This window comes from Bactrocera oleae, chromosome 4 (assembly GCF_042242935.1).
Source record: "Bactrocera oleae isolate idBacOlea1 chromosome 4, idBacOlea1, whole genome shotgun sequence".
NCBI lineage: Eukaryota > Metazoa > Arthropoda > Insecta > Diptera > Tephritidae > Bactrocera > Bactrocera oleae.
Window position 1 is genome coordinate 37,022,507 of NC_091538.1, and position 16,599 is coordinate 37,039,105.

The following is a 16,599-nucleotide window of genomic DNA, read 5'->3' on the forward strand; positions in this document are numbered from 1 at the left end:
CTTTCTCTGTCAGACAATTAATTGTAGAACTTCAGGAAGTCCTTACTTCTGAGTTAGGCAATCAAAATGTGCTAATTGTTGGAGATTTTAACATTTGTTTAATGTCTACAGGGACTGCAATAAGAAATCTGCTCCAAGAAAAAAACTTTAGTTCTCTGCTTGGTGCAGAATATTCAACTACACCTGCCGGTACACAAATTGATTGGGCATTTTCAAACATGGATCCTTCCCGTGTAAATGCAATTACTTTTGAGACAGTACACAGCTATCATGACAGTATTTGTGTCTCTATTTCGAACTAAAGTTTTCAGACTTAGTGCAATAGTTCTTCATTTTTTTTTCCAAATATAATCGAATTGGAATGGTATAGGAATTTTGACAGTAGTTTTTAAAATAATTTTAAGAAAAATATGTAAATAATCTAATTAAGAAAATTTAAATTATATATATAATTTGTTATTATATATGACATTATTGTATAAATATATGATAGAAATTAAATAGTATAAGGAAAAAAGAAATATAATTTGGATATATGTGTAAGAATCTCTACAAAAATGTATGTTTAATATTGTAAATATTATATACAAATTAATATAATAATATTATATCATTTTTAAAGTTGTTAATATTTATTATTTTTAAGCTAAACAAGTATAATAATATCGATATAATAAATATAAAATGTTATTCATTGTTCAAAACCGATTTCTTTTCATACTTCTCAATACAGTTGTAATGCATTCTATATAAAATCAATTATAAGCGTATACAAAAAGCACAAGAACGATTTCTCATCATTTGAGTAAATTTAGTTTACAAATTGCTCTAATTATTTTCACTGTGAGTGAAAAGTAAATAACTAAGGCAACAGTTCCTACTTCTAATTATTAAAATATATAAAGAAGTCTCAAACGAATATACCATTTAACTTTGCGAGAGTATAAAATGTTCGGTTACATCCGAACTTATCCCTTCCTTACTTTTATACTCTCGCAACCTGTTGCTACAGAGTATAATAGTTTTGTTCACCTAACGGTTGTTTGTATCACCTAAAACTAATCGAGTTAGATATTAGGGTTATATATATATAAATGATCAGGATGCAGAGACTAGTTGAAATCCGGGTGACTGTCTGTCCGTCCGTCCGTCTGTCCGTCCGTCCGTCCGTGCAAGCTCTAACTTGAGTAAAAATTGAGATATCTTTCTGAAACTTGGTAGACATGTTTCTTGGTACCGTGAGACAGTTGGTATTGCAGATGGGCGTAATCGGACCACTGCCACGCCCACAAATCGCCATTAATCAAAAACAAATAAATTGGTATAACTAAGCTCCCCAATAAGATACAATACTGTTATTTGGTACACAGGATCACATTAGGTGGGGGCATCTTCAGTTAAATTTTTTTTTTTTAAAGTGGGTGTGGTCCCGCCTCTAATAGGTTTAATGTACATATCTCCTAAACCGCTAATGCTATAATAACAAAATTCACTAGAAGCAAATATTTTTAGCACTTCTATTGACGGTGTGAAAATAGTTGAAATCGGGTGGCAACTCCGCTCACTCCCCATAATTCCATCTGATTCTTTCACTTTCCACTATGCAAATCAGGTAACAATGATTATATCGGGGTAAAACTTTGCGTGAATAATGCAATTAAAGTATGCCACCTTGTGGCCAAAAATTGTCTAAATCGAACCAAAACTGTTCAAACCCCTAAGTACTAAATATGTGGACCCTAGTGCCTATAGTTGACCTTCTACCGAAAATAGCAGTCAATCCACAAAGAAATCTCAAACTAGTATACCATTTGACTTTGCGAGAGTATAAAATGTTCGGTTACATCCGAACTTAGCCCTTCCTTACTTGTTTTAATATTACATTTGTTATATTATCAGGAAGTACAGGAAAACTTAAGTTTATCTTTCCATGCCTAAATACATATGTATCTCTTGTGTATTAGTGCATTTAATGAGTAACTAAGAATGATTTTCTACATGCGGATAACTTTGTATACATTCGAGCATGTTCGTATGTATGTAGATACAAAAATAAGTAAACAAATAATGCGCTTACATACATACATACATAAGTTGAGCGGAGTGGAGTATTCTCATTGTTGACGTGGCGATGGCACGAGTGTCATCTAATTTTGGAAACCTCTTATTTTAATCTGAGCATCTGCTTATACCCCATGCTCCACAACTACAAAAATAGGCGGCAGCTACAGACGCCTTAGTTGTGTCAGTCCAACACAGGAAATACGGCGAAAAATTTTCTGGCTGAAAAAAAGATATTCCCACCGCTATACAAGTATACATAAGTACATATCCCTTCGATAAACACTCGCATCCATCCATGTACTATTATGTATTTATACAGATGGAATCAAGACGATCAGTTATTATAGTGCAATCATGAATATTAGACGCATAACGGGATCGTATTATTCTCACTCTCGGTAAATTAATAAAATATTTATTTCAATACGAACATTTTAACTATTTGCTTTTGTATGTACATAGATATTTACCAAATAAATATTTTTAGTGAAACATCACAACGTTGCTTTAATCATTACGCTTGCGATTACGCACTTAGCGATCCAGTTTTAATAGTTATTACTTTAACAGCGGTGGTTGGTTCCTTTTGTTTACTAAGCGGGTTAATTATTTTGTGTGCAGTTTCCAAAACACTGCACGATCAAACTTCGGAGGCTATTCTTCTATTAGGTAAGTTTTCAGCGTACTCAAAAGACGAAATTATAAATTTTTTATTGCAGGAATTGGTTTCTTCATCTACACGATTGCTTTTGTTTCCTGGAAAATAACGAATGCCAGAAGAATCGCTCATATAACAGAAGCGCTTAATAAAAAAACCACACCAGCCATTGTGTGAAAACTTATGATGATATAAGCCCAGACGGGAGTGTGAATGATTATAAACGAAATTGCAGTACAATATTATTTATTTCTATAGAATTTAGGACTTAATGAAATTGATACGTATTTGTATGTAAGTATACTATAAGTTGATCATAATAATCATTAAATAATCCTGCAGAGATTCTAATAGAAAGAGTTTAAATAGCCATGTTATTTAGCATGTTTAGGTCTAATGTAAAACTACTTGAAGTAATTTGGTCAGATATTGGAAATATGGGAACCACTGCTTTCGCCATTAATCGGAGCTCTTCTGTTTTTTAATTTTTGCAAGAAATTGTATGTATGGCAATGTTTTTGAATATCATACAATTTATACAAAATGAATTAAAAGGGACAAATAAAACCAGGTGCAATAAAATTTGTAATTGCAAATCCATTCGAGCAATTTCTTTGATAGATCTGTGACCCAATCTTATCTAAATACTATCAGATGATGTTATATCAATTTTGAACTACTCAACTCACATTTTAGATGAGCAGATTAGTGTGAAACTTTTATACCGCCCTCTTCGTCCGAAGTCAGGCCACAAGCACGCCAATTTAAATCATGTTAGAACCTAACTTGTGGCAACTCTGCAGAAATCGGTCCAAATCGACCTCTATTACGGTTTGCAAGTGAAGGTAAAGCAATTCAACTTCAGATCAACCAAACTGTTTTTTTGTATTATGAACTACAACTAATTTCAATCGAAGTTACATTGATGTTGCCAACCTACAGAAGTAAAAATTTCACAGATAATTTAACAATTGAAAAGGTTTAAATGAAAAATCAAAACAATAAATTTCAGTTATTGACTAGAAAATGGTGAATAATTATTAAAATATGCATTAGTTTTGACTTATCTTACGTTGACGAAAATGCAGGGTCCAAAACTGATTATGCGCGGCCTTTGTGATCACTCAAATCCTGTCGAACTTCTAACTTGGTGTTAAGCCAAAGTTTTATTGACAAAGCCACTTATATTGATTGTTTCGGATTCATAAGTTATTTTCGTTTCAATAAGAAAGGATTTTGTTTTTTGCTAAATAAATGAACTCCCCAAACGTACCTCTTTAATTTAAATTATCTACGCTTAGGCTTTGACAATACTTCAACCGCCGTTTTTTTTTAGAAATTGAGGTGATATCCATAATACCAAAACTTTATCCTAAATGCAATTGAATTAGAAATCGTAATAGGAGCTTTAGCATCACTGCTTTTAAAGAACCTTCTGCAAAGTGTTAAGAAAATCAAGCCGGCAAAAAATGTGAACTCGGAGATCCATACTAATGCATTTATACTTTTACATACATATATATCCCATATCCTATAAATTTGTGAACTTAAAAATTGTAACATACTTTTTTAACAAAAGTACGAAGTTATTTTTGCTGCGTGAGCTTCGGTATATCCAATAAGAGCGACTCATCCAGGAAATAAAACGCCTTCAGAAGGGGTCTGCCTCAATTTCCGACTTAAAATTTCAATATTCGCTCAATTACTAAACATGTTGACATACTAATGTTGTATGTTGATATATACTTGTACTCGTACAAAAGCGAGATGATAGAGTTCTTTGCAAAGTGGTATGAGAATTAATTAAATTTGTACGTATGTACATATGTAGCAATTTCAGAGGCTAATAAATTAGTTTTAGTAAAAACAAATAAATTTGGCCAAGATATTAAAGTTAAAGCTTCTTTTAGGCTAATTTTCCTCATGTTTAGAAGTCAGTTTGATTGATTTCTATAACAATGGTTAGGCTTCTCTCTCTCTTCTATATATATACACATATATATATATAATATATAGATACATACATATACAGATATTTTATACCCTGAACAGGGTATATTAAGTTTTCCCCGAAATATTTAACACCCAGAAGGAAACGTCGGAGACCCTATAAAGTATATGTACATATATATAAATGATCAGTGTGTCGAGCTGAGTCGATTTAGCCATATCCGTCCGTGTGTCTGTCTGTATATACTCAAAATAGTCCCTCAGTTTCTGAAAAATCGATCTGAAACTTTGCAATAGTCCATTTCGTTCCAAGAAGTTGCTCATTTGTCGAAACCGGCGATAACGGACCACCATATTGATGCAAATTAAGTTCATATATGAAAAACTCCTTTATTTAAAAAGCGTTTGGCATTTGTTCAGATCGAATCACTACAGCTGACCGATTAAAATCCAGATAAAGATGTTTTTCATACCCCTTTAGCTCTTTAATAATTTAAGATGATATTTGAAATGAATTAAGCTCAACTATAAAAAGAAAAAGAAGTTGTTTTGTCTCGATATCTAGAGCAGGTTTGTGAAAACTAAGTTTACACAAACAAAAGTTCTTTGAAATAATCCTACTGTATTTCTGGAAATAATTTAACGTTTCTACCTTTATTTTCCGGTTTCTTATTGCAAAAGGTTTCGGTATATGTACAATATTAATTTGATTGATATTGACGGGTTTACATTTGTTTTCTGAAAAGTTGATATCTCCATTTTCTACCATGTAACAAAAAAAATGTTTGCCAGTGACGCAAAAGATATCAAAAATAAAAATATCGAAATTTTAACTGATTATGTATACACCTTGGAAAAAACTGCGGAATTATGATCTGTTAACAACGAAACAAATGAACACAAGCTTCTTTGTATGAAATAGAGTTGTAGTTGGGGAAATCCGATCAATTCTAAATATATATATTTTTTTGATACTCTTAAAACATTTTATATTATCTTAAAATATATAGATTTAAACTAAATAATTTAGTTAAAGTTAAAGTTTATTTCTAATTTCTAATGATATTCTAATGATTTTGAACTCAGGAGATCATCTCAAAATTTGTTCAATACAATATCTTAGAATAACAATAAGCTTTATGTCAAGGAATATTAACAATAAAATAATATACATATGTAACTATAACTTTTATGCCAGGCTACCTAGTTAAATATTTATGAAATCTGTATTTTGTTAAATTTTTCCACACAAAATAATTGAAACTTTTACACAGTCATTTCGCTTGAAAATAATGGTGAATTGTAGAGTATCTACAGTAGATTGACAAGTCATCGGATCAGAAATCAGTATACAATAAATTATCGTTAAATATAGTACACACAATGGCACCTTAATTCTTTATATGTATACATATACAATATATTCACACATACATATGTATATAATATATGCGTTGAAATCAGTTGGAAGAATTGAAGCAGAATGCCAAAATGTAGAAACAAAGTTGACACAAAGTTGACACAAAGCGCCTGCAAAAAAGTCTCAGAAACGAAAAATTATTTGTTTATCATTACTACGTGACTGTTTTCTAAATTATATTAGCAATCACAAAGTTACGGATGCTTTCCGTGAAGTTGTGTGTGTTCGAAAGCCGTATGGACATTTTCAGCAGAGGCAAATACAAATTAAAACCACGGCCTTCCGCAAATGTATCATTTGACAATTTTATATTGATTGCGGATTTCTCTTGCCACTGGATTAATAAATAACACTGTCATTCACATTTGTTTCATTAGGTACACCTAAGTATGTAGTTATTCCTAAATACTTGTACATATGTGCTTAAATATATATACATATACCCTACGAACAAATCTCAAAATTTGGCTTTATATATATAATTAGTACGCTTACAGATTACTTCTATATATATAAAAATTACTTGTTACTTTGTTTGTCCGGGACTCCTAAACTACTGAACCGAATTTAGTAAAATGTAGCACATTGTGCTCAGTTTGATCTAACTTACAAGATATATCTCAATTATGTTAAAAAAGCGAAACCATTCAAAACTTGCCCTTCAAGTTTTCAGACATCGATCTAAAATTTTGCACACATTCTATTCTCCCCAAGAAGTTCATCATTGGTCGGAACCGCCGATATTGGAAAACTATAGCATATAGCTGCCATACAAATTGAACGATCGGAATCGAGTGCTTGCATGGAAAAATTTTTATTTTACGAGGTATCCTCACGAATTTTGGCTTGAGTTATTAACAATCTCCGAAAAAATTGTTAAGATCGGATCACTATAGCATATAGCTGCATACAAACTAAACGATCGGAATCAAGTGCTTACATGGAAAACTTTTTCATTTGACGAGAAATCTTGAATTCTTATACCGGCAATAATGTTTTTGCCTTTATTCGTAAATAATATTTTCACTTAATGGATTAGTTTATTATAATAGTATTTAATGTTTACCATAGCCACAGCAACGTGTGGCCGGATCTTTTACTATACAAGTACATATGAATGTACATAAAGTCATTCTTATATTTCACTTCAGTGAATGAGGATATATCACACGTTCTACATCGTCTTGGGTACTACTTACATACATACATACAATCGGCGAAGTTCGCAATATAAAAGCCAGAAGCGTTGAATTTCAATTAGTTCCAATTGTCAAATTTTCAAGTCAAATCACCAAAACGACACTAACGAAAAATGCGAAATTTTGTTGGAATAGATGTTCAAGTGTTGATACCGCAGGCATTGTTGCTTCTGATTGTTATATGCGCCATCGTAGACTGGCTGATCCCGCTTCGGCCAGTTGAAGCAGTCGCAATCTCCGATTCGCATCTGGACTTAAACGTGTTTTACTTTATTAATGGACCAACAAATTACGATCCGCGCAGAGACTTTTCCAAATAATATTTATGTTCATACATATGTATATAATGTAGATATATGTATACTCAATCAGTACACAATATCAACATATGTGTGAATGTGAATATTTGAATTAATATTGAAAAATGAGACGAGCTCTGTTTAATGGAATTAACCACATCTAAATAAACATGTATGTTTGTGAAGGCAAAACCTAAAATAGTGTTAGTTAATTGAAAAACAAAATAAAATCAAATCGACAATCGGTACACGGGCATTTTTACATATATGTATGTATGTAAGTCAAACGACAGAAATATAAGTGATAGACTTTTCTCTCGCATGAAACTCAAACTTAGCATGCGAAAAAGAATTTCACATCTCAATAACTGATGTCTCCGATTCTTTGTAGTGAGTTATGGAAAACTCATTCTCTTCCAGTAGAAGCCTAAGGACTGCTTGAATTCATAGAAGTCTCCACTGCCAAGAATTTCTACAACTGCCAGAAATGAATTACTAATATATTGAGCTACTTCGTTTTATCACTAACAGCCGTCAGAGGGCGCTCCAAGCTAGCCTAAATATAAACCTTCGGGATCATAACTTAACTACTTCGGTTCTGGCAAATTATGGGAGAGAATATTAATGAATAGTGAAAGCGAAAATGTTATATCGAATTTTTTGAGTACTTATTTGTAGTTCTCACATTGGGGAGCATGGTATATAAACACATGTATGATAACCAAATCGGCAAGTCGAATTGAATTTGGAGTGACTGTCTGTCCGACCGTCTGTTTGTGCAAGCGATAGTAATGTGTTTCATTTAACCCAAGGGAGGTTGGTACTGCAGATGGGCGGAATCGGACCATTGTCTCGCCCACAAAATGCCGTCAAGCGAAAACATAAAGTGTCATAACTTCAAAGTTCCACAATAGGTTAGGTTAGTCCGGTAGCCTCGTGAGCCAGGAATATACCAGTTTTGGTCATTAGTGATGCCAACCATCAGGATGCCAGCGCTTGAGGCGAATTTCAATAGGTTCTGCGGCCTCACTATCGATACTTCTTCCAGTGTTTCATACCGTGAGGCTCCCAAATGCTTGAAGCTTTGCCTTTGGACAAGTGCACAGGACATGCTCCATTATTTCGCTGGTGCTTTGCTCTTCACATTTCCTGCAATCTTCTCCATCTGTCAGCCCCATTTTGCATGCGTGTGCCGCCACCAGACTCTTACTTCTTGAAACTTTGCAAAAGTAGTGATTTTAAGGTGTGCCAACTTAAGACCAAAAATTGTTAAAATCGGATTACAACTGCTCAATTCAAATGCTAACTTTTTACAGAAAATATAGTCAATCTGTGAGATATATTATACTATTAAAATTTGGAGATAATCCTTTTCTGATATCGGATCAATACTTGCCCCCTTGAAAAATCTCAAGCTTTTTTGAGATAAAGAAATTTACTTGGGATACTTGACTAAGTACAGAAAATCAATTGCTTATGTCGAAAAGGAAAATACGATTACCGATTAAGAAACAACACGTGCGAACGCGATTGCTGTTTTAATACAATACAATTCTTTATTACATTCGATAATCACATAGCCTAAATCTTAAACTAACAGCGTAAAGTAGTTGTAAAGTAAATATATACATATGTATTTACAAAAAAGAGGTAAGTATAATTCATTTCGTTTAATTATTGTAAAAGATTAAAGTGAGTATGTTACATGGTACTATTAGGGTAAGTACATTACATAAACTAAACTTTATAATTTCTTATTAAATTTTTAATGTTACAATCTAGGTTTATTATTTTAATTAGTCGCCGATGAAGTTGGTTGCGTTGTCGCTGAATATTTTCTGTACCAATAAACCTTTTTAGGGCAAAAGTTAAAAAATTAATAGCTAAGTCTGAAACTAATTTTAAATGTACTGATTTTGAAGTAAAGCAAACGAACCCTGCTATACATATCGACCGAGCATTTTTAAAGTTGTATATGTTGGACCACAAAAATCTACGCCATATATAATATAACAAAGGATCGTAGCGCTAGAAGTGTTTTGACTGGCAAATTTTCCATTATTTAGGTTTGCAACTTCGGCTTGTAATGAAAGCATTGTTTACAGTTCCTTACGTCAGTGCATGCTTCTCAGGCATTAATCAGACACATGCGTTCTCGAATAAGCGCAACCAACGCTCATGTCCCTGTGTGGTGATGTCGGAACTGCAATAACCGTAAATATAATGGGAATTTGGCATTGTATGGAAGAGGTGCATTTCATAGGCCACCTCCTACTAGGTCTAATTTTAATGCAAGAACGAGTTAAGTTTTTGCAAGTTTGTCTTTAATCAGTTTTTGGGTTTTAAAGCAGCTAGTGTCAAAGCGCAATGGAATCGACTTATCCCAATCTAGCTTTTGGACCCAAAGATTTTGCAATAAGATTTTTGCTTGGTGGCTAGTGGAGCTAATTATCTAAGAGGATGGAGCTAAAACTCTAAAAGCTATCATAACTGCCACTTGTCAGTTATGACTATAAATTAACCACAAGTGAAAAATTCGTTTGCGAAGTAGATAATATAATTTTTATTTCTTTAATAAATTTTAAACTTTTAATCAAAATTATATATAATAATATACATAAATATAACAAGTAAGGAAGGGCTAAGTTCGGATGTAACCATTTATACTCTCTCAAAGTCAAATGGTATACTCGTTTGAGATTTCTTTGTGGATTGACTGATATTTTCGGTAGCATTTAGTACTTAGGGGATTGAACAGTTTTGGTTCGATTTAGAGCATTTTTGGTCACAAGGTGGCATACTTTAAACGTATTATACACGCAAAGTTTTACGCCGATATAATCATTGTTGCTTGATTTGCATAGTGGAAAGTGAAAGAATCAGATGGAATTGAAAATGATGTTCTATAGGAAATAGGCGTGGTTGTAGTCCGATTTCGCCCATTTTCGCACCATAACATAGAAATATAAAAAGAATGTTATGTACCAAAATTGGTTGAAATCGGTTAAAAAGATCCCAAGATATGGGTTTTCACCTAAAAGTGGGCGGTGTCAAGTCCACTGTCTTATTTTGAACGCGGTTCCTATAAAGTCATCTCATATCATCCCTGAGATAAAATTTAATGTCTCTGTCTTAGTGCTTGATTTATCGCGCTTTTAGTAGTTTTTAACAGTACCGTTACATGGGGAGTGGGCGGGGTTGTCACCCGATTTCACCCATTTTCACACCGTAGGTAGAGGTGCTAAAGACATTTGCTTCCAATGAATTTTGATATTATAGCTTTAGTAGTTTAGGAGATATGCACATTAAACCTATTAGGGGCGGGACCACGCCCACTTAAAAAAATTTTAACTGCAGATGCCCCTCCCTAATGTGATCTCGTGTACCAAATAACAGTCTGGTATCTTATTGCGGAGCTTAGTTATGACAATTGATTTGTTTTTGATTAATGGCGTTTTGTGGGCGTGGCAGTGGTCCGATTACGCCCATCTGCAATACCAACCTTCTTACTGTACCAAGAAACATGTGTACCAAGTTTCATAAAGATATCTCAATTTTTACTCAAGGTAGAGCTTGCACGGACGGACGGACAGACGGACGGATGGACAGACAGTCACCCGGATTTCAACTCGTCTCTTCATCCTGATCATTTATATATACAGAACCCTATATCTAACTCGATAAGTTTTAGGTGATACAAGCAACTGTTAGATGAACAAAACTATTATACTCTGTAGCAACATGTTGCGAGAGTATAAAAATAACTAAATAATACAAAAATAAAAAAATTATATATTTATAACTATAACATACAATATATAACATAATAATATAATTGCTCTGAAAGTGAACAAAAGCAATAACTGATAGTTAGCTAAAAAGATGAACATATAAGTATATGTATATTATACTTACCGATACCTAATAAAAATACATATGTATGTATATCGAATGGAGGGGCACCTGCAGTTAAAATTTTTGTTTAAGTGGGCGTGGTCCCGCCCCTAATAGGTTTAATGTGCATATCTCCTAAGCTACTATAGCTATAATAACAAAATTCACTGGAAGCAAATGTTTTTAGCACCTCTACCTACGGTGTGAAAATGGGTGACAACCCCGCCCACTCCCCATGTAACGACCCCGAGGTACGATCTGTTGAGCAAGTTGCAAATACTCGAAAATCGAACCAAAACTGTTCAAGCCCCTAGGTACTGAATATGTACCCCAGTACCTATAGTTGACTTTTTACCGTAAATATCGGCCATTGTGTAAGATATATAATTGAAATTCATATAATAGAATAAATAAATGAAACTATCGATAATAGTATGTCTTTGTTTCAAAAATGGGTTGAATCGGATCAATAGTTCTCGTAGCCCTCATATATCTAATATAAATATTTTTGAACTTCCGCGTGACTTTATACCGCATATGTGAGTTATCTCAATGAAAATGAGAGAGCGTGTTTTACTCATAACACGATCAAATCGGGTGAAAATTTTTCTTAGTCCCCATGTAACTAATATCACGATTTTCGAACATTCGTCTGACTTTACTCCATTTGATTGGTGATGGTATGTGAGGTACCTTAATGAAACAGTGGGAGCATTTTATTAGTATGTGGCATGTTAGTAGTATGTGGTATTGGAAAAAATTAATAAAATCGGGTTAATACTACCCTCAAATTCCATATACTACGTATAATGCTTTTCGTTATTCTAACCAGTTTTATACCGAATATGTCGGTCAGTGAGTATTAATATTTTTTTTGTATATCAAAATTGCTTCAAAATATGTTCTCGAGTATAGCTGAGCAATGTCAAAATTAATATATTTCTCTATCCCCAATATATATATACTTTCCGTCTTTCCACCTGACTTTACACCGTTCCGGTTGATCAACGTGATATTTTAACGAAATTAAGTGGAAAAGATTTCTTAAAAATTATGTGGTTTGACGCTGAATTAGAGTGAAATTAGTATATACTAAGTCTAAACCTCACACCTTCATATAATGAATTCCGATTCTCTGGTTGACGTTTGCCACCTAAGCTTATAATATAAAATTTAGCCACTTTGGTGGAGTTCATATCACATTCATACTTTTATATATCTCACTTCAAGCAATAAAACTGAGACTAATTTTATGGCCTTTAATATAAGTCAAGAAGATACCAAATTTGATTGTAATTTAATCACGATATCATTTAATAATGGATTTTTAATTCAACATTTTTTAATATACGGTTTGGAGGAATTTTCTGGTCTTTGATTTTCCCAGCTCACATGTACTACTTATGGTATAATTTTTTAAGAAATACTCGAGGTCATAGAGCTCGTCGTGAAAATCCTGAGGTACGTTATGATGAACAAAGTAGGAACACTAGGGATCATAGAGAACTTCGCGCAAGAAATCCTGAGTATAGGAATTTAGAGCGCATTCGTGATCAAATGCAAAGGGAACATGCAAGAAGAAATCCTGAAATAAGGAGAGTGCAGCGTGATAGAGAAACACAACGTCGACAGCTTAGTAGGAGGGGTATGAGGGAAGAAATTTTGAATCAGAGACGTCTTAGACAAGGTCAAGTTCGCCTTCGTAGAGATAACCCACTCAATAGACAAATTGAAAGTCCAATTGAGAGTCCCAACGAATTCGATTAACGAGAGAAAATAATGTTATAGAAACTGATAATAGTGGCAATTTAACAGGTTTCAAAAACATTTATTTCCAAAATATAAATAAGGGCCCTACTGAAATATGTATTTGCTGCGGCTTATGGTTTTCACACCAAGTTCGCAAATTAAATTTCGAAACTATTGCGCAAGGTCACCCGAATGCTGCATCCGCCTTCTTTTTAATGCAAAAATTTCCTTCAGAAGATGAAAATTACAATTTTTGTGCTACTTGAAAAAATGCGATTGTTAAAAAGAACGTTCCAAAAATATGTTTAGCTAACGGTCTAGACTTTCCTGAAATACCGGATTGTTTGAATGGTTTAACCCCAATTGAAGAACGTCTCATAATGCCTAGATTGTCTTTTATGACAATCCGTCCGTTAGGATATCAAGGTCGGAGTTTGCTCAAAGGTGCTGTTGTTAATATACCAATTTCTGTTAACAATATTGTGACATCTCTACCAAGGTCCTTTGATGAGGCTCATGTTATACAAATTCACTTAAGAAGGCGTTTGGAATACAATCATGATTACATGATCGATACCATACGCCCCGCAAAGATTATGGAAGCTTTGCAGTTCTTAGTGAATACCCCTCTGTATCGTGAGCACAATATACATATTAATGAAAACTGGATTTCAGAATTTAATAACCAAGAAGAAGTTTAGTTTGTTGCATTTGCAGAGGATTCCCGATTGGTTCAATCTTTTCATGCGGCACAAACTTCTCATGATAATCCCTCAGGTAATAATATTCCCACGGGTCTTTTACCTTCAGAGCTAAATCCAGGCGGTCAAGAAACTCTTTTGGACAATATTCCTGTAGAAAACTTAGACTATAACCATTTAGTTATAGCGCCAGGTGAAGGGCAAAGACCAATTGACATAATTCAAGATAATAACTCAGAAGATTTGTCATTTGGAACAACATACGTTCGGCAGAAGCGTACATGCTCTGAAACGTATAGCAAGATAATACGTTCTGAAATTCGCCGTTTTGACAGAAGAGCGTGTACCATTCCAAAGTTGTTCTATGATTACAAAAAATTAGAACTGCTACAAATTAAGAATAGTACATCCATTTGCCTTGGAAAGTTTTCAGGTCGCAACCGAGTTACGGCCCAAAATCTATTAAACGAAAACTTTGTTCAAAACTTGATTCAACACGATGATGGTTACAAGGTTTTGAAAGGCATTAGATTCTCACCTGCGCACTGGGAAGCTGAGAAGAAAAAGGCAATCGCTATGATTCGCCAATTTGGGCTTCCAACCTTCTTTATCACTTTATCGGCTTCATTAGTTTTATTGACAATTATATTTCTACCGATGGTTCGATCAGCCACTTAGAAAATTATTTGGGTTATCAAAAGCACAACCATAGTCGGTCTTGTACTAGGGAAATAAGAGGACAACAGTTTTGTCGTTTTGGTATACCATATCCACCAATGCCTTCAACGCAAATACTGTTACCTCTTACAGAAACAAGTCAAAATTCAGAAAGACACAAGGAAAACTTTTTCAAAATTCAAAACGTTTTAAATTCAAATATGACTACAGAAGACATTTCTAATTTAAGAGATTTTGAACATTTCCTGTATGATAGTAGAATAAATATGTCTTTTGATTACTATTTGTTAGCCCTTAGGTCAAGTTTAACAAAACCCAAAATTTTTCTAAAAAGAAAATTACAGGATCGTTTTTTAAACGCTTATGATCCTCTGATTTTGGAACTCCATAGAGCAAATATGGATATCCAATATATACTGGATGCATATGCTTGCTGTTCATATATAATTAATTATATTAACAAGTCTAACAGGGGAATTTCTAGGCTCTTAAATGAAGCTATATCAGAGGTAAATGCTGGAAATTATACTATTAAGCAAAAACTTAAACATATAGGTCACAAATTTATATCAGGCACAGAAATATCTGCACAAGAAGCAGTATATTGCTGCATTGGGCTCCATCTTTCGGAAGCAAGTAATACAGAAATATTTATAAATACCTCTCGACCTGAGGAACGTGTTCGAATGGTGCCTAGAGCGGAACTTCAGAACCTTCCTTCAGGTTCGACTGAAATATTCGTAGCCGGTATTTTAGACCGTTATGTTCAAAGATCCGATCAGTTAGAAACTCTTTGTTTAGCTGATTTTGCATCTAGGTATAAATATTTTAAATCTAGTAGAAGAGCACAAGATAGTGATCATGAAGACGAAGAGAGGGAAGACGATAATTTATCAGAAAGCGGGGTTGTCATACCTCTTAAAAACGGTAGCGGTTTTGTGAAAAAACGTACCAAAGCTTGTATTATTCGGTATAGAAGGTTTAACCCAGATTTGGCCAGAGTTGAGTATTTCCGCGAAATGTTAATGCTTTACTATCCTTGGCGGAATGAACAGCAAGATCTCATTGAAAACGATAATGAGCAGACTTGCATAACACATCGTATTATAATTGAGGAAAATCAAAGAAAATATGATGTTTTTGAGCAAAGAGAACTTGAAAATGTTCTAGAAAGTCTTTATAATGAAATAGACTTGGACGAAGGTGCTCAAAATGAACTACCTATCGTGGAAAATGAATTCAGAGTGTTGGCACTTCCAGAAATAAACCCAAATGTAAATTTGCTGGACTTGCATGGCGAAGATTCAACAGATAATGGCACTGAATCTGATTGCACTATTAGGCTTATTAAATTACCCCCTTTAATTCCAGTTCAGGGATTATTTTCTTTAGTTCAAAGTCTAAATACTAAGCAAAGAACCTATTTGGCACATTTGATGCACCACCTAAAAGCAAATCTCCCATTTTATGAGCTTATTGGCGGCGGTGCAGGTGTAGGAAAGAGTCGTTTGATATCTGCAATATATCAAGCTCTTAACCATCGTTACAATTCTACACCTGGATCCCAACCAAGTTCCTTAAAAGTTCTTCTTTGCGCACCTACGGGTAAAGCAGCATTCGGAATAGGTGGAATGACCCTTCATTCAATATTCTCTTTACCTGTTAATCAGTTGAATAGAGAGTTGAGGCCACTTAGCAATGACACAGTTAATTCATTGTATTCCAGACTTATCGATTTAAAATTAATCATAATTGATGAAATATCGATATGTTTAGCTCTGTTGATGCGAGATTAAAACAAATTTTCAAAACAGACAGCCCCTTCAGTGGTATACCGATCATAGTGTTTGGTGATTTGAAGCAAACCTTCACCTGTTGGAGATAGGTGCATATTGTCTCCTAATCCCAATGATGCATACAGCACTTTAGTTGGTTCCCTTTGTGGGAGTTATTTAAATACTTTGAATTAACAGAGATAATGAGACAA

General features: G+C 33.8%; 1 protein-coding gene across 2 annotated transcripts; it reads left to right on the plus strand.

Moving 5' to 3' along the window:
• The first annotated feature begins 2,162 nt into the window (after positions 1-2,162).
• On the plus strand, positions 2,163-6,555 carry LOC106625009 (uncharacterized). Of its 2 annotated transcripts, none has more exons than XM_070108426.1 (4): positions 2,163-2,314; positions 2,384-2,462; positions 2,552-2,733; positions 2,784-6,555. In XM_070108426.1, exons 2-4 carry the CDS (start codon positions 2,419-2,421, stop codon positions 2,897-2,899), a joined length of 342 nt encoding a protein of 113 aa, XP_069964527.1. In that variant the 5' UTR covers positions 2,163-2,314; positions 2,384-2,418; the 3' UTR covers positions 2,900-6,555. The 2 variants fall into 2 exon arrangements, 1 of the variants encoding a protein (XP_069964527.1); XR_004978622.2 differs by having other exon boundaries at positions 2,164-2,462; positions 2,784-3,016; positions 3,105-6,555.
• Positions 6,556-16,599: the final 10,044 nt, after the last annotated feature.